This window comes from Chiloscyllium plagiosum, chromosome 43, assembly GCF_004010195.1.
Source record: "Chiloscyllium plagiosum isolate BGI_BamShark_2017 chromosome 43, ASM401019v2, whole genome shotgun sequence".
NCBI classification, from domain to species: Eukaryota; Metazoa; Chordata; class Chondrichthyes; order Orectolobiformes; family Hemiscylliidae; genus Chiloscyllium; species Chiloscyllium plagiosum.
The window spans coordinates 4,021,872-4,045,713 of record NC_057752.1 but is presented as its reverse complement, the minus strand read 5'-3'; the positions used below and the strand labels follow the sequence as shown (position 1 = coordinate 4,045,713).

The following is a 23,842-nucleotide window of genomic DNA, read 5'->3' as shown; positions in this document are numbered from 1 at the left end:
TACTAAACCAGTCCACTGCTCTCTCTCTTTTCAGATGCTCCTTAAAATCTCTTTGACCGAACCTATGGTATTCTAATGTCGCTTTTGTAAAGCTTTGTCCTATTAAGCATCTTAGAATGTTTTACTACATTGACAGTGTGATACAAGTGAAGTTGTTACCCCACAAACAGCAACATGTAAACTGAACAGGTAATCGGTTTCTATCCAACTCTAATTGGAGAAAAAACATTGCTCAGAACACCTGAAGCTTTTGCCAATCTTTGATTTTAACTTAAGTTCCCATCCAAAAGGGCAGATAGAGCCTCAGTTTAACATCTCTTTCAAAAGATGGCATCTTCAACAGTGCAGCTCTCCTTTACGGCACAGCAGTGACAACACAGATTTCTGTGCTGAACGGGTTTCAGTGAGACTCGAATCTATAAATCATCTGACTTAGAGAGAAGTGCCAATTATAGAAAAGATGTACACTAAAGAGATCAAAAGGTACAAAGAGATGGTTAGTCTAGTTGGGATTGTTCAAGAGCCATAGATTATGGGTGGGAAATTTGGATACAAATCAAGAGGAGTTGAAATATTATTGTTCTGAAAGATTTTAATTATCTGTTCATTGGTCGGGATTGGGAGTAAAGAGGGAAAAGGTAGCATGATTTCTAAAATTTGTGGAGGACAATTTCTTCCTCAGGCTTGCATCCACAAGCTCACAACAGATGTTGCTAGATTCAACCCTCACCAAGAGGTGTTGCTCACCCCCCAACAAGAAGTGACTAATTTAGAGAGTGACCCATGTACATCAGATCTAATGACACACAACTGCAGTCAAGTGCCTCGGTGGACCCCTGTGGTGTTAACTGATAAAATGTTTATACTGTTCAGTTTATCACAAGAAGAGCAAACAGAACAAATGATTTGGAGATGCCGGTGTTGGACTGGGGTGTACAAACTTAAAAATCATACAACACCAGGTTATAGTCTAACAGGTTTAATTGGAAGCACACTAGCTTTCGGAGCGCCGCTCCTTCATCAGTTGATAGTGGAGGACACAATTGTAAGGCACAGAATTTATAGCAAGAATTTACAGTGTGATGTAACTGAAATTACACATTGAAAAATACCTTGATTGTCTGTGGAGTCTTTCATCTGTTCGAATACCATGATAGTTTCACTTCTTTCATGTGTAAATCACAAAACTCTTTTTTTAAAAGTTGCATTCTCAGGTTAGTTGTAACAATTGATGTTAGCTAGACAATATGTTGAAGGTGTTAGCCCCCTGTGTTCTCTGTCTATGCCATGATGTTTAGATTGATTCTAATCTAAAAAGTGCGATTACAGAGTTGTACATAAATTCATGCAGTTTTTGAGCAAAGTACAATGTAACTCTGCAAGTACAAATTCACCCCACGAAATATATGTTTGCATGTGGGTCTTTGTGTCTGTCTGTGTGTGTGTCTGTCTGTCTGGGTTGGGGGTTGTGAGTGTGAAAGAGTGTATATGTGTGTGTAGTGAGTGTACAGTATCTTAAGTCTGTGAGGGGGTGCATGTGAGAGTGTGGGAGTGTGTGTGTCGGTGTGGGTGTCTGTGTATAGGAGTGCCTATGTGTGAGTGTGTGTGTGTAGGAGTTTCTGTGTGGTCACCTGTAATGTGACATGAACCCAAGGTCCCGGTTGAGGCCCTCCCTATGGGTACCGAACTTAGCTATCAGCCTCTGCTCGGCCACTTTTCGCTACTGCCTGTCCCAAAGTCCACCTTGGAGGATGGTCACCCGAAGGTCCGAAGTCAAATATCCTGGACCACTGAAGTGTTCCCCAACTGAGGGGGAACACTCCTGTCTGTTGGTTGTTGTGCGGTGCTCATTCATCCGTTGTCGTAGCCTTTGCTCGGTTTCCCCAATGTACCATACCTCAGAGCATCCTCGCCTGCAACGTATAAGATAGACAACGTTGGCTGAGTCACATGAGTACCACCACGTACAAGGTGGGAGGTGTCCCCACGTGTAATGGTGGTATCCATGTCTCCACTCTGACACGTCTTGCAGCGCCTACCGTGACAGGGTTGTATGGAGTTGTCCTGAGAGCTGGGCAGCTTGCTATGAACAATGATCTGTTTGAGGTTTGGCAGTTGTTTAAAGGCAGGCAGTGGAGGTGTGGGGAAGGTCTTGGCGAGGTGCTTATCTTCATTGATAATGTGTTGCAGGTCACAAAGAACATGGCGTAGTTTTTCAGCTCCTGGGAAGTACTGAACAACGAAGGGTACCCTGTTGGTTGCAGCGCGTCTGTCTCCTAAGGTGGTCATTACGGTTCCTTGCTGTGTCATGTCGGAACTGGCAGTCGATGAGTTGAGCATTGTACCCTGTTCTTGTGAGGGCATCCCTGAGTACTTCCAGGTGCCCATCACGTTCCTCCTCATCTGAGCAGATGAGGAGGAACAGAACAAAGGTAGCTTTGTTTTTACCTACTAATAGCAGAGGAATCAAGTTTCTTCCAGTTCAGTTCAGTTTAGGAGATCCTAGCACTTCAGCAGAAGTGGTTTCTATTCTGTGGACGTTGTAAGCCAGGAGGGCTTAGATAGATAGTTCAAGTTGTTAGAACTGAAAATGTTTAGGCCTCAGAATTGTGAACTGTTTATGCCCGCAGACTGAGAAAGCAATCGTAAAATTATTCCTGCATTCCATGGAAGAGAAACTGGAAGGAGTCAGTACAGTAGATACTTTAAAGAGTCGAGATAACAATTTAGTTTTTCTGGACTGAAGTCTCTGTAATGGATTATGTTGTAAAACAGATTGAAACTTTATACTGAGATCTTTCGAAATTGCTTTATCTTTTGGTTTACTTTCTATTCTGTGTCATTAACTTATATTCTGATGTTAAAGAACATCTGCAAGCATCATGTGAATATGTTTCAGTAACTACCCACCATGCCAACTAACTAAAAAAAATTAAATATGTGACCTATCAAACCAGTTTCCAATCTGGGATCTGATTTGTCCAGTATTACTAACAGCTAGAATGAAAACAATAGGCACAAATACCAAAAGATAAAATTACTCTATATACTGAAGAGATCAGAGCCCCAACCAAATTAAATTAAAAAGAGAATAAGGGATGGGGAAAGAAGAGGTGACATGGGTCACACATTAACATAAAATGGACTGGTTGAGCCAAACACCCTGTTTCTGTAATTCCAATCTGCATTGCAGTGTCACACGCACACAGGTTGGTCAGCAAAACAAGAACAACACTGATGCAAGGAAGATAAATTGTGAAAATGACCAGGAGTCGGGCTGAGAGAAGTTAATTTTATGGGTTAATGCAGGAAAAACATTGCAGTATGGCTGGATAACACTCTCACTAACCTGGAAATTGTGACACTTGAACCAGTGAGAATGAAGTAAATCAAGTTTTGCAGAAATTCAACAGTTCTTGCAACATCTGCAGAGAGAAACAGAGTTAACATTCAGTCCAATATGACTGTTTTGAACCAAGAAGTCTTGATGGGCTCAAAACATTAACTGCTTCTTTCGCCACTGATGCCAGGACTTTGTTTACATTTCAGATTTCCAACATCTGTGTACTTTACATACCAATGACAATGCTTAGCTTCATCGATAACAAATTCAGCCAAGACCATTAAAAACAGACTGTTTAGTGTAGTTTTATAAAAGATTTTAATTTTAAATGCAAAATAAAATGCTTCGTCAACTACTAGAAATATTCGGTTTATTCATTCTTGGCTCAAGGAACGTTTTTTAAAAAGCAGTAAACTCCTGTCCCAATTGGTGCTCCCAAAACACCTGACTAGTTCCATATTGCAGTCAGTTGTCAGGAACTGCTGAATCTTGTGGGCCATATCCCCTTTAATAGAGAGTGTACTGAAGTGGTTAAATCTGCTTTTGCCCAGCTTGCGCAGCCTGCGGGCTGCAGCTCGGTAGCACTTCCAGGGTTGTGGTTCAATCAGTAAAGCTTTGCAAAGTCCTGAAACATACAGGAGGAAATCCAGTAGCCCCTGGTCACCATGATTGAGATGGATCCACATTGTCACGGACATACAAAAGCAAATATCAAAAGAAGTACGGTCTAATTTCTCCAAGTAAGACTTTAATACGGCCTCGCGGGAAGCAGAATCCATGACATCCAGAGTAGCATACGAAATGGATTCAGGAAAGGAATTGGATTCAGTGGCTCTTCGAATCAGGTCAGGATCGATGTCACAACCAAGTAGCTTCAGGTCCAGTCTATCTGGGGAAATCCACATCCGGTTTTCCGTTAGATCATAAAGATGTTTGTACACGGCAACGCTGAAATCCTGAGGAAGGCATTTGGACAGAGTTTGAAAAAACTTATAGATCTTAAAGCAAGAACGTCCACAAAAGGGCAACATTTAAAACTGAGTTTATGACTTATGAGCAAGTTGAATTTTAGTTACCTTCTTGGTGTCTCACATTACAAACAAGCACCGTTCACATAATAAAATGTTGCAGGCACTTCACAGGGGATATCAAACAATATTTAACACTAACGGAAATTGGTCAGAGTACAGGAGTCGGGATGTCATGTTACGGCTGTACAGGACGTCGGTTAGGTCGTTGGAATATTGCATGCAATTCTGGTCTTCTTCCTATCGGCAGGATGTTGTGAAACTTGAAAGGGCTCAGAAAACATTAACAAGGATGTTGCCAGGGTTGGAGGGTTTGAGCTATAGGGAGAGGCTGAATAGGCTGGGGCTGTTTTCCCTGGAATGTCGGAGGCTGAGGGGTGACCTTATAGAGGTTTACAAAATTATGAGGGGCATGGATAGGATAAATAGACAAGGTCTTTTCCCTGGGCTGGGGGAGTCCAGAACTAGAGGGCATAGGTTTAGGGTGAGGGGGAAAGATATAAAAGAGACCTAAGGGGCAACATTTTCATGCAGAGGGTGGTACATATATGGAATGAGCTGCCAGAGGAAGTGGTGGAGGCTGGTACAATTGCAACATTTAAAAGGCATCTGGATGGGTATATGATTAGGAAGGGTTGAGAGAGATATGGACCAAGTACTGGCAAATGGGACTCGATTAGTTTGGGATATCTGGTCGGCATGGACGAGTTGAACGTCTGGGTCTGTTTCCATGCTGTATATTTCTATGACTCTAAATGAAGAGATCATAAGATGGTGACCAAAAGTTTGGTTAATGAGATAGATCTAAAAAAGGTGAAAGGTGGAGAGGTTTAGAAAGGAAATGCACGTGCATATTGGCTGGTTTGCTGAAGACAGGCACTAATTAGATTAGATTACATTATTAGATTAGATTACATTACAGTGTGGAAACAGGCCCTTCGGCCCAACAAGTCCACACCGACCCGCCGAAGCGTAACCCACCCATACATTTACCCCTTACCTAACACTACGGGCAATTTAGCATGGCCAATTCACCTGACCTGCACATCTTTGGACTGTGGGAGGAAACCGGAGCACCCGGAGGAAACCCACGCAGACATGGGGAGAACATGCAAACTCCACACAGTCAGTCGCCTGAGGCGGGAATTGAACCCGGGTCTCTGGCGCTGTGAGGCAGCAGTGCTAACCATTGTGCCACCATGCCGCCCACTAATGATGGAGCAGTTGAAATCAGAGGATGTGCAAAAGGCAAAAATAGAGAAGCGCAGAGTTCTTGGAAAGTTGCAGGGCCACACAAGGTTAGAGAGAGATTTGACAACTAAAACAGAAGATTGCAGCAAGGACCAAAGACAATGACTTCAGAGTTCTCTAATGTTGCATACGAAAGAAAATTCTGCTCATTCAGTGCAATCCAAGAGGTAGGACAAATCAGAAATAGTCGATGGACTGAGGAAAGTGATGGTGAAGTACAGGTAGGAGAAACATTGCAGTATAGCTGGATAGCCCTGGAGATGCATGGAGCCAACAGTGTTTTCAAATGTGGTTGAAGGGTGGCATGTAGCTTAAAAACAAAAGGAACTTAAAGGATAAATCCTTGGGGGACAGCAGAGAAAATGGTGCAGAAAGAGAAGCCATTGTAGATGATTGTCTGGCTATACCTAGATAACAGAATGGAACAAAGAAAAATTAATTCTACCTCAGGACAAAAAATGAATGTTGGAGCAGATGTTGTGGTTAGCTATGTCAAGTAGAGGCCAAGAGGAATGAGTGCATCAAGGTCTCATAAGTTGTCATTTGTGACTTTGATAACCATAGTTTCATAGCTGCAGAGTGGGCTGAAACCTGACTGAAAGATGCAAGTTGCAAGAAAGAAGGCATTAATTTCAGAGTAAACAGCACGTTCAGGGACTTGGCAGAAGAAAGGAAAGTTGGAGATGGGGTGATAAATTGCAAGGACAGAGGGGTTAATGCCAGCTCATGTGAAGAGAGGGGAGAGAATAGTTGAGGAGAGATAATGGCAGCTAACAAACGGGTGCGAGGACAAGAATCTGAGTGTTCAGCAATGTTTCTCCTTAGATGGACAGCAACTCCCCTCCCCCAATCCCACTTGCAGTGCCTTCTCTTTCCAGTCTGGCAGTTAGACACACCATTGTTCTGCCATTCTCACATTCTGATCACAAACTGAACTATCAAAATCTTTTCTCCACCACCGCCACCCCCCAACTATTGCATAAATGCTGCCCCCTCCACACTTCACTTCAACTCTGTTGAAGAGTCATCTACACTCGAAACGTTAGCTTGCTCTCTCTCTCCAGGGATGCTGCCTGACCCGCTGTGATCTCCAGTGTTTGTTGTTTTCAGTAAAAATTCCAGCATCTGTAGTAATTTACTCCTCCAATAGGTGTTTTAGGTGGTCAACCAAATCTGGCAGTGAATGGTTAAATCAATTGTCCACTATTAACCCTCAAATCTGAGCCCTCTGGATTTAAGTGAACTGTAACGGAAGATGTATCATGTGAACAATCAGTGCAAGAGAGCTAAAAGAAAAGTTGCTGGAAAAGCTCAGCAGGTCTGACAGCATCTGTGAAGAGCAATCAAAGTTAACATTTCAGGTCTGGGACCTTTTTCACGCAGAGGGTAGTTCTTGTATGGAATGAGCTGCCAGAGGAAGTGGTGGAGGCTGATACAATTACAACATTTAAGAGGCATTTGGATGTGTATATGAATAGGAAGGGTTTAGAGGGATATGGGCCAAGTGCTGGCAGGTGCGACTAGATTGGGTTGGGATATTCTGGTTGGCATGGACAAGTTGGACCAAAGGGTCTGCTTCCATGCTGTACATCTCCATGACTCTATGCTGCCAGGCCTACTGAACTTTTCCAGCAACTTCTGTTTTTGTTTTTGATTTACAGCATCTGTAATTCTTTTGGTTTTTATACAGCAAGAGAGCTAATGGTTTTAATGGCTACTGAGACAAAAGATGAAGGAGTGAGAGATGAGCAGACTGGTAGCTACAGAAATGTTGCGGTGAATAATAGCACTGGAGCTAAAGTTAACTGCAAAATAGCAAACCTTCAGGGGAAAAGAAAATCCTAATATTTAAATGAAGGGAAAAGTACATCAGATGTCAGTGGCACTGAGATCATAGTGGGGCCTAATTTGGAACTCCAGTGGGCAAGGATGCCATGCCCTTAAATCAGTTAGAGACAAAAAAAACTGCAGATGCTGGAATCCAAGGTAGACAAGCAGGAGGCTGGAAGAACACAGCAAGTCAGACAGCATCAGGAGGTAAAGAAGTCAACGTTTCGGAAGTAACCCTTCTTCAGGACTGAAGAACGGTTACGCCTGAAACGTTGACTTCTCCACCTCCTGATGCTGCCTGGCTTGCTGTGTTCTTCCAGCCTCCTGCTTGTCTACCTTTGATGCCCTAAATCAGCAGTTTCATTCAGTTTATAGTAATCATGGAAGGAGCTGATTAGCTTGGGTATTGGAATTGGTAGTGGTTGGTTTTTTTTTCAGCATGAAGAATAACACATGCTTGCGACAGAGCAAGGGAATACTCTGCATTGATTTGTAATCCGGTATACCAGCACCTGATTCAAATAGTGTAAAACATTGACTAAGCAGTCTGCTTCCCAGAGTTGGCATTCTGCACCTGCAAAGGGGGAAAATAATAGTAAAATAAAGAAAACCTTTTTAAACACAATGAGTGTTTGGATTTGGAATGAACAGTCTGATTAAAAAAAAAGGGAATTGGATTGAAACAGAAAAGCTCAAAGGGATGTGGGGAAAGAGTGGGAGAGCAGGACTAACTGGATTGAACTTCCTAAGAACGAGCATAGACTTTAACCAAATGGTCTCCATCTGTGCTGTATTATGCCCAATGGCATTAAACATCATTGAAATCTGCATTAAGTGCAGCCATATGAAAGTCATTTTGGAAACTAGCACAACTTGCCAAATTTCCAGTAGAGCTGGACATGCTAGAATCTACGACAAAAACTTGAACTCCACTGTTATGTACAAAGTCTGTGTTCAAGCTTGACACTTTTACTGCCACTGAAGGATTAGTTAATTTTACCCAGAGCTCCTTCTGTACTTCGACAAATCCGATGTCAGTTTGCTACACTAAACATAGTACTGCTGCCAGGCTTTCAATGAAATATTGTACCAATTGTGGTGGTGAAGTCGTCCCACTTTTCCACTTGAAGTGCAAACATCCATCAGTACCCTAAAATTTGTTATTTGTAAAGTACAAGTCACTGATTGATAAAAGGATGGGAGTTGCGATGAATTATGCCAACACAACGTGGAAAGATTAAGAAAGGTAGAAATTATTGAAGAAACTCAGCATGTCTGAAGAAGGGTCACTGGACCCGAAACGTTAACTTTGCTTTCTCTCTCTACAAATACTGCCAGACCTCTGAGTTTTGCCTACAGTTTCTGTTTTCATTTCAAACTTCCAACATCTGGTTTATTCTGGAAGGATTAACCTCTGGGACACGAAATGGATCTGGCAACAGTATTAAAATGCAGAAAACATTAGTGAGTGCCTGTAACATTAGAAAATCAATCGTAGGAACAAGGGCTGAATAGCGTTTTTAAAGCATATTGAAACTATCAAATTAGACAAAAGTCGACTTTTCATATTATGTGACATTATTTGAAGCAGTATGCTGGTGTCATTGCTGACTAGATTAAAACGAAACACTCAGGCCTATTAGAGTAGGCTCCTACCCCACAGTTACAGCCCACGTCCAGCGCCACCACTCTTCCTCCCGGGAACACTTCCAATAAATCGACGGCCGGAATGAGTCGTAGCCGCTCGCCTGGAGGGTTAAAACGATAATAGTTAGTGAAATTCCCATATAGTGCTGCTCCGGGTTCACACTGATAATTTTCCACCTTCACTTGTTCATGCCTCTCCTCGCGGGTGGAGGCTGCCATTTCTGTCCATCACAGAAACATGCTCTTCGCAACCAAAGCGGCCACGACGAAAGGTTCCGGGTCCGTTCCAACACAAATTAATTGATTTTGCCAGATAACTCTTGTTGTATTGAGAAATTATGGGAAGTGTTTGATTACAAGTTTGACAAAATTGGTTTCTACTAAAGTAAACTAATATAACTCTTCTGTTATTTTACGTTATAAAGTGCAAGAATTTCAATCTTACAGAAAACTATACGGCCACCCGTTTTAAAATGATTCCTCTCAGTTTTTACCTCAGTAAATAATGACAGAATTAATTAAATATCGATTCATTAACTTTATTCAGTAGACGTTGAAAATGCTAGCATTTAGTCAATTTCTCTAATTATTTGCTTTATAAATCATAATTTAGCTGTACATCAATGTTCTTCTCTCTTAACTGTCACACCATATTTCATGACAGTCCAATCCCTCACACAGTGACCGTTGACTGACTGACTGTTTAGTAGTTGCAGGATTCACAGCCAAATCCAATGTTATTCTGAATTAGTTGGAATCCTGACTGACCTATTTTGGGCCAAATATCAGAACCAATTCAAATGAGCTGTTGTGATATGGTGGCAGTGCCCCTACCTCTAGATCAGAAGACCCGGGTTCCAGTCTCACTTACTCCAGAGGTATTTCTGAAAAGGTTGGTTAAAAACATCAAGAAACAATTTAAGCACCAAGTATCTACATATATCATTTGTCATCCAGTATTAAATACACTTAAGTCATCAACCAAGTTATATTCATTTATTTACAGTAAACTTTGCATCAAACACTTTTCCCCTTGCTGGTTTTATTTCAGTTCAATCATCTATTGATAATATATCTTAAAATAAAAGAAATTCCAGACCTTAAAACATAAACAGATACATTTCAAAAAATTACAAGCATTCAATTTAATAAACCATCCAGATAGTCTTCTCTGCAGTAGTGAAAATATTTCCCCATAAGTTTCATTTTGCACCAGCAAAAAGCTTTGAAAAAGGTCAATGTGGGGAATATTGAATTTTCAGCAAATGTAACACTGAATATTCAATGAATATGATATCTGAACAGGTTGATTAAAAATACTTCTTAAGCAGACCTCTGAGCCAGGAGACTTGGGTTCAAGTCCCACTTACTCCAGAGATGTGTAATAACATCTTTGAACAGGTTGATTAGAAGATATTTGTTTAGGGTTCTTGTGGTGCATTGGATCAGGAGTCCTGTGTTCAAATCCTTCCTGCTCCGCAGCTGTATGATAACATCTCTGAACAGGTTTGTTAAGTAATAATTATAAAACAGACTTCTACCTCTAAGCCAGGAGGCCTGAGTTTGAGTCCTGCTGCTCCAATTGCATGTCATAGTGTCCATAAACAGGTTGATTAAAAATAGCTTATAAAGTAGACCCAGAGTTGGGTCTGCAGAACTGTCTGCCTTAGGCTGGGACTAGCCTATGTACACCATGAGTAGTGGCTCTATTTTGGTGTTCAGCAATAAACAATATTCCTTTCCAGTCAGGTTTCCTCAGTTATGACAATGGGATCAAACCATCAACATTTGGAGAGTTGAAACTTCAATAATTATAGTCATTATGGCACAGAAGGAGACCATTTAGCCCATTAAGTCCACGACAGTCACTATAGAACAACATATTCAGTCCCATTCACCATTTCGTCCTCGTGGCCTTGCAAGTTTATTTCTGTCAAGTAGTCATCCAAATTCTTTTTGAAATCATTCATTGGCTCCATTTCCACCACCAGAGGTAGCAAATTCCATTAAAGTCCTAAATCGTCAATTGTATCTTCAATGGATACATTATGCATTGTCAACTGATATGAGTCCTGGATGGATATTATATTGGATTCTTTAATATTGAATCTTCAACAATCTGAATTTATAAAGCCTCTTTCGCATTGAAAAAAATTGACTCGAGCCACTTCACAGGAATGTTATTAAACAAAATTTGACACTGATCTGCACATTGATATATTTGGATAGGTGAACAAAAGATTAGTCAAAGCAGCAGGTATACGGAGTCTCTTAAATGAGGATGAGTAGATAGAGAGAAAGAATGTGGGACAAAAAAGAGGATTTACGTATAAAGACAGAAAGCATGGCTGATGTGTTAAACAAGTATGTTACAACTGTCTTTATCAATGAAGATGGTACTCAGCCCATGGTGAAAGAGGAAGTAGTACAGACACTTGAAGGGTTTAAAATCAATGAAGAGGTGCTTCTGAATGGATGGTCTGTAATTGAAGTTGATAAGGTATCAGGATCAGATGAGATACATGACATGAGAAAGTGATGAAAATAAACCCAGCAATCAGTTAGGTTAATCTCAGTGGTTGGGAAACTTCTAGAAATTATAAGGTGGGACAAAATTAATATGTTAGATTGTCAAATGTGGATTAGGATTAGTTAACAAAAAAGCATGGATATCCTAAGGGAAAATCATATTTAACTAAGTTTTTGGAGTCTTTTGAAGTGAGAACAAAGAGGGTTTAAGAGAGTAATGATGTTAACATAGACTTCAAAAAGGCATTTAATACAGTGCTAAAAGACACACTTGCAAGCATAGTTAGAGCTCATGGCATAAAAGGGACCATGGCAACAGGAGTACAAAATTGGCAGATCGTTAGGTAATGGATAATGGATTTTTCTTGGGCTGGAGGAAGGTTTGTAGTAGAGTTCCCCACGAGTCAGTGATGGGACTCTTGCTTTTCCTGATATGTATTATTGGAGTCATAGAGTCATACAGCACAGAAACAGACCCTTTGGTCCAACCAGTCCATGCCAAACATAATCTCAAACTAAACTAGTCCCACTTGCCTGCTGCTGGCCCATATACCTGCAAACCTTTCCTATTCAGGCACTTATAAAAATTTTGAGAAGATTTGTAGCTCAAATTAAGGTTCTGTATGTAAGTTTGCTCACTGAGCTGGAAAGTTCGTTTTCAGATGTTTCATCACCATACTAGGTAACATCATCAGTGAGCCTCTGATGAAGCACTGATAATAGTGACCCACTTTCTATTTATGTGTTTAGGTTTCCATGGGTTGGTAATGTTATTTCCTGTGGTGATGTCAGTTCCTGTTCTTTTTTTCAGAGGGTGGTAAATGGAGTTCAGGTCAATGTGTTTGTTGATAGAGTTCCAATTGGAATGCCATTCTTCTCGGAATTCTTGTAAGTAAGGATACATACAGATGAGGAAAGACACCACTTCAACTGGGACAACACATCCATCCTAGGGCAAGCCAAACAGAGACACACGAGAATTCCTAGAAGCATGGCATTCTAACTGGAACTCTATCAACAAACATTTCAACTTGGACCCCATTTACCACCCTCTGAGAAAAAGAACAGGAACTGACATCACCACAGAAAATAACATTACCAACCCAAGGAAACCTAAACACATAAATAGAAAGCGGGTCACTAACACCAGTGCTTCACCAGAGGCTCACTGAAGATGTTACTTAGTATGATGACGAAACATCTGAAAATGAACTTTCCAGCTCAGTGAGCAAACATACATACAATGTTTAAAACACATTTTGATAAGTGTGATTGTACCCACATCCACCACTTTCTCAGGAAGTTCAATCCACACGTGAATGTTACACCCTATGTGTAAAAAATGTGCCCCCCATGTCTTTTTTAAATCTCTCTCCTCTCACCTTAAATATCTGCCCCCTAGTCTGACCTAGACTTTGGTATACAGGGCACAATTTAAAAGTTTGCAGATGATACAAACCTTGGAAACATTGTAAACCATAAGGATTATGAAAAACTTCAAAAGGACATAGACAAACTGGTGGAATGGGCAAACAAGTGGCAGATGAGATTTAATCCACAGAAATATGAGGTGATACATTTTTGTAGGAAGAACATGGAGCCAATACAAAATAAAGGTGTAACTGTAAAGGAAAAGCAGGAGCAAAGGGACTTGGTGTGTATGTGCATTAGTCATTAAAGGTGATAGAACAGTTTGAGAGAGCAGTTAACTAAAAAAAAATGTAATATCCTAGGTTTTAATAACGGCATCATGTACAAGAACAAGCAGTTACTTGTATAGGATATTAATTTGATTTCAGTCCAACTGTGGGAATGACACTTCAGGAAAAATGTGAAGGCATGGGAGAGAGTACAGAGAAGATTCGTATGAATGGCTCAGGGATGAGTTACTTCAGTCATGAAGATAGATTAAATAAGTTAGCTCTGTTTTCCTTGGAGCTGAGAAAACAGAGAGATTTAATAGAGGCTTTGAAAATCATGGAGGGGTCTGGACAGAGAAGATTGGAAGAAACTGTTCCCACTCACAAAATGATCGAGAATCAAAGGACATAGATTTGAAATAATTGGCAAAAGAAGAAATGGAAAAAAAAACAATTTCTCATGCAGCTACTGGTTTAGTACTGGAATGCACTGCTTGAGAGTGTGCGGAGGCAGCTTGATTCAAAGCATTCAAAAGGGAATGAGACTGTTATCTGAAAAGAAAGAATGTTCAAGGTTACGGGGAGATGGCAGGAGAATGACACAAAGTGATTTGCACATTTGGAGAGCTGACACAGACACAATTGGCTGAATGGCTTCTGTCTGTAATTTCCCACAAACAGCAAAATGACCAGATTATCTGTTTTTGTGATGTCAATTGGAGGATAAATATTAATGAAGACACCAAGGATAGCTCCCCTGCTCTTCTTCAAAACAGTGCCTTAGGATTTTTTACAAATCACCCAAGAGGGCAGATAAATTCCATTTTGTTCAAAAAGCACACAATCTGTAGGCAGACAGTCCATGTGGTATTTTATAAATTCCAACTTTGGAAATAGAACCAGTCTGACTCAACATTGGGATACAGACAAACTGTAATCTCATACCTTTAATGCATTGTCTGAGCTGAGATGTCACCTTTGTTTTTATACTGATAAAGCCTTAAGTTGTCTCGAGAATGTGACTTGAAAGAAATCCTGGGATTTACATATTAATTAATCGAAGCCTGCATACCCATTCTAAGTGATTAAAGACTTAACAGCACTCTAGGTTTGTTCAATACATCACATCAATTGTATGACACTTTGATCTTTTACTATAAATTATGTTCTATGATCCTGCCCCACTAGTTGCCTGACAAAGGAACAGCGCTCTAAAGGCTTGTACAGTACTTTCAAATAAACCTGTTGGACTATAACTTGGTGTTGTGTGATTGTTAACTCTCATTAAAAAGACAGCACCTTCAACAATGCAGCACTCCCTCGCTGTTCCAGTGTCAGCCTTGATTTTAATGCTGTTGCCCTGGAGGGAAACCTGAATCCAGAGTTTTTTTTAATACAACAGCAACCAAATTAGCCACAGCTGACATTGAAAGTGAGCTTCATTCTGCAACTGAAGCAGTATTCTATTCTCCCATAGAGACATGCTTCATTTTGATTAGTACGAAGTTTAACTATTTCTGTTCTTTGTTTTACATCTCACAATCCAAAAATAATGAAACTATCACGACACTAAATAAATGCACCAGTTGCGATGAGTTTTGTTTGGTTCTTTATTAGCAATATGGAAATACAAAGTTTACAACAAAAAAGCCACAACATTCAAGCAAAGTAACAAAGTACACAGTCAAAACATAGCTAAGCAGGTGATATAACCTATTACAGAAAAATATAATCTATATACCTCTCCTTAATTTAAAACAGTTCATTAGGCCACAGAATTGACCTTCCACAAGTAATGATTTGATACCACGTTAGGTGAAAAGATAACGAGTCAAGCTATGTTATTAAGAGATAGTGTAAATGCAGAGAAACTGAAATAAAACAAAACTGCTTGTATCACAGCACAAGTCTATCAGCATCTGAAGGGAAGAATGAAAAATAAATACTCTGGATAGGACTTTCCATAATAGAAAATAAATCAAATTATCAAAAAGATTTAGGTTAAAAATGTAGAATAAGAATACTTGTTTTTAAGCGCCAATGAGATGTTTCTGAAGTGTAGACATTTTAATAATGTAAGAAACATGGCAGTTTGCACACAGCAAGCTCCCACACACAGCAATTTGATAATAACCAGGTAATGCTTTTGCAGTGTTGATTGAGGAATAAATATTGGCCAAGTCACTGGACATAACTGCCCTGCTCTGCTTCAGAATACTGCTTCAGAATAGTGCCACTAGATTTTTTTCATGCTCACCTGAGAGGATAGACAAAGCCTATTTCAAATCTCGTTCAAAAGGTGGTACCTCAGGCAATGCAGCATTCCTTCAGAATGTCACTGGACTGTCAGTGTTGAATTGCGTGTTCAAATCTTGAGAATGGAACTTGAACCCACAACCTTTTGACCTTTGAACCTTTTAAAACAGTTTCTCCCTGTTTACTCTTATGATTTTGAACATGTCTGTCAAATCACCTCTCAATGTTCTTTTCTCCATGATATCAACCCAGCTGCTCTAATCCAGGGACATGACTAAAGTCTCTCATCCCTGGTGCCATTCTTGTTAAGGTGTTTTGTACCCTCTTGAAATCACATCTTTCCTAAATTGTTGGGTCCTGAATTGGACATAATACTCTAACTGAGGCCAAACCAATGTTTTATAGAAAACGGTTCACCATAACTCTCTTGCCTTTGTACTCTATGCCTCTATTTACAAAGCCTAGAATCCCATATGCTTTATTAACCATTTTTTCAATCTATCCTGGCACCTTCAATGATTTGGGCTCCTTCACCTACTTTAGAATTGTGCCATTTATTTTGTTGATATCTCTACTGACATCAATGATTGTATTTCAATGCTCACTTCCAATTTTTTATGTGCATGCACAGTATGAAACAGATTATTAAAAGTTTCGTATAATCCTACTTTCTTTAACTGTTCTTTTTCTATTCATCTATGTACATTTTCATTTTGTTTTAGTTTTCAGGTGTTTGTCAGGTTTTTAAATCACTCTATTTAAATATCTTTGAAAGATTTTGCCACAAGTGCACGTGGCTGGCAGCAACCACAGCCTTATTTTCTACGGCCTCTCTTCATTTCTCCTACCAAATATTATCACTTAATGCTTCTCTACAGTCATGTGTCTGTTATTCCATCAGCCCAAGTCCTCTTGATGCCATCACTATCCTTCCCAGCATTTGCAATACTCCCAATATAATATATGTGTGACAGACATATCAGAACAGACAATTACAGGTCAGAGACAATTAGCGTAAAGCATCGCTGCTTTAATAAATCTCAAAACTGAAGTTTCTGAGTAAATTGGGGAAGATCTCCAATTGTTTTTACTCGAGATTTTGCTGCAAATTGAAAACAGACACAAAACTCCAAGACTTAGCCAGGGCATTCATTATTCATTCCAACAGACATAATCCTAATGATACTTAAAGAAATAAGCCATTTTAACGCATATCTTGACAGCAGATTCTATTACTTTACACTTATTGTTTGGAGCTCAGAAATGTGGAACTCTTTACTTCTGCCAGACAATCCTCTCCTCCTAACATCAGTAAGCTTTCAAAACCCAAATTTGGTGTCATCTAAGTCTCAAATCAACCTAAACTTTTTTTTTCCCAACGTTGCTGGTGTAAGCCTTGGTTCTTCATGTAGTCTTTTCATTTTGATTATTCAGTCAGAAAGAGATTTTGAAAGGATAGGAGCGCAATGTCCAATTTCCATTACATCAACTTCAAGGACACAGGTCATTCGTTGCTCGTTACATCGTTGTGTTGTGCACTTGCAAACAAGTAACAGAAGGTTGGTGACCCACTCTAAGTAAAGTAATGCTGATTTAAGACTGTATTCAAGCTATTGGGTCAAGGTCACTAAAACCTCTTAAAAGGGGACCATGTTTCTTTTGTTCAACTATGAAGGCTGCAATGTAAATCAATTTAAATTAATGCACAGCAATTTCCTGTCTCAACAAGGTGCCCACCCATACAGATCTTTGAATACAGGGTAAAAACAATGACTGCAGATGCTGGAAACCAGATTCTGGATTAGTGGTGATGGAAGAGCACAGCAGTTCAGGCAGCATCCGAGGAGCAGTAAAATCGACGTTTCAGGCAAAAGCCCTTCTTCAGGAATACATCAGGATATTTGAATATACTCAATCCAAGAAAATAATACCAGTATCAAAGAAACTCAAACCATTTGTTTACCCTAAGTTATATTACACAATCTGGCAATGGAAAAATACAATAAGGTCCCAGATCATTACTGAATTACTCCTCTGAATTATGGAGGCTCTTCTCTTACTCTCTCTCTCTCTCTTCCTCTTTTCATGATAGTAATTGTTTGAGTCGTGCTAATATTTCAGACCATACAATACTTAGCATAACTTAATTGTGAATCATTATTTTAAGTTTTCAATGCAACAAAAAAGCAGAATGACACCCATAGACTACCACCCTTAGCTTTACAATTATGCCAAAGATTTCATTTTTCCACTGCTTTTGGGCATGGCTGTGGCAGATAATGTGCACAAAAGGGGCATGGTTTCATTGAAAGTAAGAAGTTTTTCAGCTTGTAGGATATCAGGCAATGACAGACAAGCCAGAAGAAGAATCAGTCCATTAACATTTTAAAGAGTGTGGTTGAGGCTTTTGCAGTAGGCATGAGTTGAAAAATCCCACTCCAAACTGTAAAGGAAGGGGGAATTCTTTTAACTACACTGTGCGAGGCAATGCTGATGAAGAACAGAATGCTAAGGTATTTGGTATCACACTGATCTGAAACAGTGAGTGTTGCAATGGCCTAATAGGTGGAGATCGATGCACAAAATCACAAAGGCGGTGAATCAAATAGAAGAAAGAGAGGTAATTCAATCCTTCGACAGTTTGCTAGCTCTTTGAAAGTGTTATCTAATTAAAAGCACTCTTTGTTTTCTCTTTCTACCACTACCCCAATACAATCTTAGCTTGTTTATCTTATTTTAGCTTCTATAAGCTTGAGGTCATCCAAAATTCTGTTGTTCACAGTTTAACTCGCACCAAGTTCTGTTCCCCTATCACCTATGTGCTCGCAGGCCTACACAATGGCTCCTACATTGGCTCTTGTCATTAAATTTCATGTTCTGTATTTTTAAATCCCTCCTTGACCCCCAATCTCTGTCATGCCCATCAGGCCCATAACCCTCTGAGAGATCTGCACTCCCCTAATTCTGGCCTCCTCAGTATCTCTGATTTTAATCCCTCCACTATTGGCAGCTGTGACCTCAGTTGCCTGGAATCCCAAATTCTGGAGTTCTCTCCTTCCACATCTTATTCTCATTCTCCTCATTAAATGCTCCTTAAAACTGACCAATGGGTGAAACATTGCTTCAATATGTTCCTGTGAAGCACCTTAGGACATTTCATTACGTAAAGCTATACAAATTATTGTATAGAGTTGCAAATCTTCCTCATAGTTCACCCAGAACTTGCATTCACTTAGCTAAATGAGCGGAGAGATTCGTGGTGCTGTCAGTCTCCAAGGTTCCCACTTTCAGAGTATGTTATATTGCACATATTATCACGACTACAATGAGGTCAAATCCAAGAGGAAAATGCAGTCATTTCTTCTATAGCACAATATTCGCATTCCTGTGCAACCCTGTGCTATATAAGAATCGCACATTACAAATAACACTGAAAGTGTTGGCGATATAATCGCATTATAGCCAACATACGTTTTAAAAGTTCACGCTTTAGAAACAGCTTCCCCAATTCATCAATCACTTTACAGCGAATTTGCATTGACAAAACATGGGTTATAGCAGAACGACCTGTACACAGTAAAATGACAGGATCCCTAGGAGCACTGATAGACAGAAGGATCTGAGGCTGCTGGTTCATAGCTCCTGAAAACAGCAACGAAATGGATAAGGTGATAAAGAAGGCTTACGGCATGCATGCCTTCATCAGTCAGGGGATTGAGTATAAAATGTGGTAAATCATGTTGCACCTGTATAAAACTTTAGTTAGGTCACATTTGGAGTATTGCATGCAGTTTTGGTCCTCACACTATAGGAAGGATGTGGAGAGGGTATAAATTAGGTTTACCAGGAAGTTGCCTGGATTGGAGTGTATTCGCTATAAGGAGAAGTTGGACAAACTTGATTGTCGGAGCCTAAGGGGTGACCTGATAGCAGTATATAAAATTATGAGAGGCATGGATAGGGTGGATAGTTGGAGTCTTTTTCCCAGGGTGTAAACGTCAAAGACTAGGGGGCATAGGTTTAAGGTGAGAGGGGGAAAGTTTAAAGTAGATGTGCAAGGCATCACATGGTTTCCACAGACACAGTGGGCCAAAGGGCCTGTTTTGTTCTAATAATCATAGAACTCATGCAGTGCAGAAAGAATCCATTTGGCCCAACGAGTCCACAGCAACCCTCCAAAGAGCATCCCACCCAAACCCAACCCCCCACCGTATCCCATAATTCCACATTTCCCATGGCCAATCCACCTAACCTGCACATTTTTGGACTGTGGGAAGAAACTGGAGCACCCGGAGGAAACCCACAAAGACAGAGGGAGAACATGCAAACTCCACACAGACAGTCATTCAAGGCTGGAATCGAACCCGGGTTCTTGGTGCTGTGAGGCAGCAGTGCCATCTGCTGCGTAATAGGCCGATTAGTATCACAGCTAGTCAACCTAAATCCTAAGTCAAGAATATTCAGCAAACTGAACTGTTCAGAAAGAAAACAAATGTAAAAATGACTGAGCACTTGTTAAATAATCAAGGGGTTAACTGCAGTCATCCTAGCAACCTTTATCAAATGCAATTCACTCTGGTGCCGATTAGAGAATTGAAACATATACTTTAGACTGCTTTACCTCATCCTCCACATACAGGAATGCAAATGTTGCAACTGCTACAGACCTTAAGGCATTTTTGTTATCCACTTGTGGGATGGGTGTTGCTGGTTGGCCAGCATTTATTGCCCACCCCTAGCCGCCCTTGAACTGAGTGTCTTGCTCGGCCATTTCAGAGAGAAGTTAAGAGTGAACCACATTGCTGTTGGCCTGGAGTCACATGTAGGCCAGACCAGGTGAGGATGGCAGATTTCCTTCCCTAAAGGACAACAGTGAACCAGATAGTATTCCCAACAATCAACAATGATTTCATGGTCATCTGTAGAGTCTTAATTCTTTTAGCAGTGTCGCAATCTAAACTTTTTTAAGAGACTGATTACTTCATATCTCTAATTTGGTTTCACAGCCATTTGAGCATAGTTTAGGGCCATTTCATACATGATTAAACAAAGACAGATAAAATTCCCATGCGGATCTTCATCATTCGTGCCCTAATTTACTTTTCAAATTATCCATCATCTTCACTTGCACCACCATGATAGGCAGTGGGCTCCAGGTCATTGCCACTTGCTGTACGAAAGAAAGTTCTTTTGCACATCCCCTCTGCATCACTTGCCTAAAACCTTAAATCTATGTTCCCTAGTCCTTGCACAATCAGTTAATGGGAACAGCTTTTCTTTGCCTGTCTTATCTAAGCCTGTCATATTCTTGTTCACTGCTATTATATCTCCCCTCCTTTTTTGCAATCACAATCCCAGCTTCACCAATCTACTCAGAGTTAGTATTCATCATCTCTGGAATCAATATGACAAATCCTCTCTGCATCCAATTTAAGGACCATCATGTCCTTCTAAAGTGTAGTGATCACGGTGTCCCAAACACAAAATCTTTGAACTAGATTTTCATGGAGTTGGGAAGGCTCTGTGGAGTTTTAAAGATGGTGGATGGGTGGCTGGACACACATATGCTCCCCTTATTGTTGCTGGTAGGGAAACAAGGAGTAGTGAGATTCACACTGGAGGGAAGCCAAAACTCCAAGGGCCATTTCAACTTAGTGCTGAATTCAAACGTACCCTTTTTAGGCTGTTACAAGGGTGTTAACCGGCATTGTGGGAGTCACAAATGTATTGAGTAAACACAAAAGCTTGTAAAGGGCTGAGGTCTGTTTAACTGTCGTGAGCTGAAGTTGTTTTTAAATCTCCTTAAACTGTAAAAGGTAACTGCCTTAAGTTGTTTGTGAAACCTCTGGTGGAATGCTCTGATTGACAAGCCAGCTAGCGATATAAGAAAGCTTTTTTGTTAAAAGCAAACTGTTCGGACAGATCATGAGCTGCTTTTGTGGTGGGTGGGACTTCAACCAAAATCCTTTGGTTATTTGGTTATCCCTTTTGCAGGGATATTACCGCTGCATCACAGTATTCTTTCAATAGAGGTCTTTGTTGACATTTCTACAGCAGCTATTCATTATGAAGACTTGACTATTTTTCAAAGCTACAATTATATCAGCAGTGGGTTTTGAGTTCACCATTTGATTGACTACTTAAAAGAGGCTAGGGATATGAACACATATTTATTTGCTTTTATAAGAGATTAATCATAAGTAAATTTAAAAAGTTTGATGCTTTCAAGAATGAGTGTTTATTCTCACAATCAAGTATGTATTGCAGGATCTGGATTAGATTTTTTTTTAAGAGTACAGTATTTTTCCATCTCCACATGGCTCCTGAAGTCTGCCTATGATGGAAGCTGGGTGGGTTTGTGTTGAATTGGCATAGGGGTATGAGGGACTGTGTGGCGAGGTGGGAAAGGCATGCATTGGCATGGAGGAATTAATGTTGGGGGATAGTGGGATGGGGTTGAAGGCTAGAGAGCCTAAAATGTACTAAATCAACCATGACCATCCTTCGTCATTTGGAAAAGTGCAGGAACCAAAAGTAAAGGTATAATAAAAGCAAAGTTAAAACAGCAATGCAGATTTATAGACGGAAATAGTTTTCTTTTCAAAGTATAAATTTCTGAGCCAAGGGGCCTTTAAATAAGAAATATTGGAGGAGCAAATGACTGTGATGGTCCCATTGTTTTCCACTCCTTTTGTTGCCAAATTTCTCAGAAGAAGAAGATTTGTGCAAGATCTCATTGCAAAACTTCCGAAATGATCTTGATATTATCTCCCTTTTTGGAGAATAAAACAAAATTATTTTGTTATTTATTTTATGAAACTTAATAGCACTTGGTCCATGTGATCTCATTGACTGAGTCCTATTGTACAAAGATGTCAAAGAGGAATTTTCCAGAGTATTTGTTTCCTTGATTGACCCTGGGTTTTTACATGGCTTTAGGGGTTAAGGATGTGTTTAGTTGTAATGTTCTATCCAGCATCGTTTGTGGCAGGCTTAATAGCATCTAATCAAATCCTGTCCCTCAGTCTCTGAAATGTATATGTTTCCTTTCCATACTCATTTTGATTCTTGGGTCAAGGATCGTTGTATAACTTGAAATTATGTGCTAGTCTCCATTATCAAGACAAATCCTGAAATAACTCCACAATTGACCCTTTATTTACACGTGGAGAGTTCTTCAAACTGATCCAGCTCCCTCAGAGCCAGCTCTCAGAGTGAACAGAAGCTCTAACCCTCCTGTTTATATCTGTCAGCCAGGGCACCCTGATTGAGGCTGTTGATCTGGTCCAATCACGGAACTCATTCTATGAGGTCCACCAGGCTGACCTCGTTACAATCACGACATCCCCCTCCAAGTCCAGGGATGTAGGCCTGTTCTTTGTCTTGTAGCCTCTCCTGAGGCGTTTTTACACTGGGTCTGGTTCTTCTGACTCGGCCTTGGATATAGGCAGCATGTACCAGACCAGAGCCCGCCTCTTGTGCTCAGAGCATCTCGGAAGGAATTCATCCTCTTCTTCAGGTAGTAAAGGCATCGAGGCTGTGCCATCACTGTGTCCATTTCAGATTCCGAGGTCTCTTTGACGCTGGGCAGAGGGGGAGAACCCATGGTTATCAACAGCTTTCCAGGTGTTCTGAGGGGCCGGGTATGTTTTGCCCCTGTCCCGTTTGCAAATTTGCAGCTTTCAGGCAGTCCACATGCTTGTTCAGGATTACTTACTTTGTAGGTCACGGGACCTTACTTCATGTCGGCCATGCCCCTTACCCAGTCAGGCTATTTCCATGTTTTTGCCACCAGAGTTTGTCCCATGAAGTAAACTATCTCTCTCACTTAGCAGAGTCTTATGTCTGGCATTGGCGTTCCTGGTGCTGTTTCACCCTCACCTCCATCCCCCTCCCCCCAGGTCCGGGAAGATCAGACTTAACCTGGTGTGGAGTCTTCTCCCCATTAGCAACTGTGCTGGAGATATCTTTGTAGCTGCATGGGGGATGGTCCAATAATCAAATAGGAACTGGGACAGTTTGGTATCAAGTGAAGCTGTCGGCTGTTTCTTTAAGCCTGCTTTCAAAGTTTGAACTGCTCTTTCGGCCAGACCATTGGACAGTAAGAACTAGGAGCAGGAGTAGGCTGCCTGGCCCTTCAAGCCTGCTCTGCCATTCAATAAGATCATGGCTGATCTGTTTGTGGACTCAGATCCACTTACCCACAAACTCACCATATCCATTAATTCCTTTATTGTTCAAAAAAAATCTATCTTAGCTTTAAAAACGTTGACTGAAGTAGCATCAACTACTTCACTGGGCAAGGAATTCCATAGATT

The 23,842-nt window shown here is 40.5% G+C and overlaps 1 protein-coding gene across 1 annotated transcript in view; it reads right to left on the bottom strand.

Moving 5' to 3' along the window:
• Window positions 1-4,131: 4,131 nt before the first annotated feature.
• LOC122543297 (protein lifeguard 2-like) overlaps window positions 4,132-23,842 on the bottom strand; it is a 40,012-nt gene continuing 20,301 nt past the window's right edge. Inside the window, exons 8-9 of the mRNA XM_043681804.1 lie at window positions 9,109-9,200; window positions 4,132-4,299 (exon numbers count right to left, since the gene is read on the bottom strand). Coding sequence (XP_043537739.1) covers window positions 4,260-4,299; window positions 9,109-9,200 — 132 coding nt within the window. The 3' untranslated portion in view covers window positions 4,132-4,259. The remainder of the gene's footprint in view (window positions 4,300-9,108; window positions 9,201-23,842) is intronic.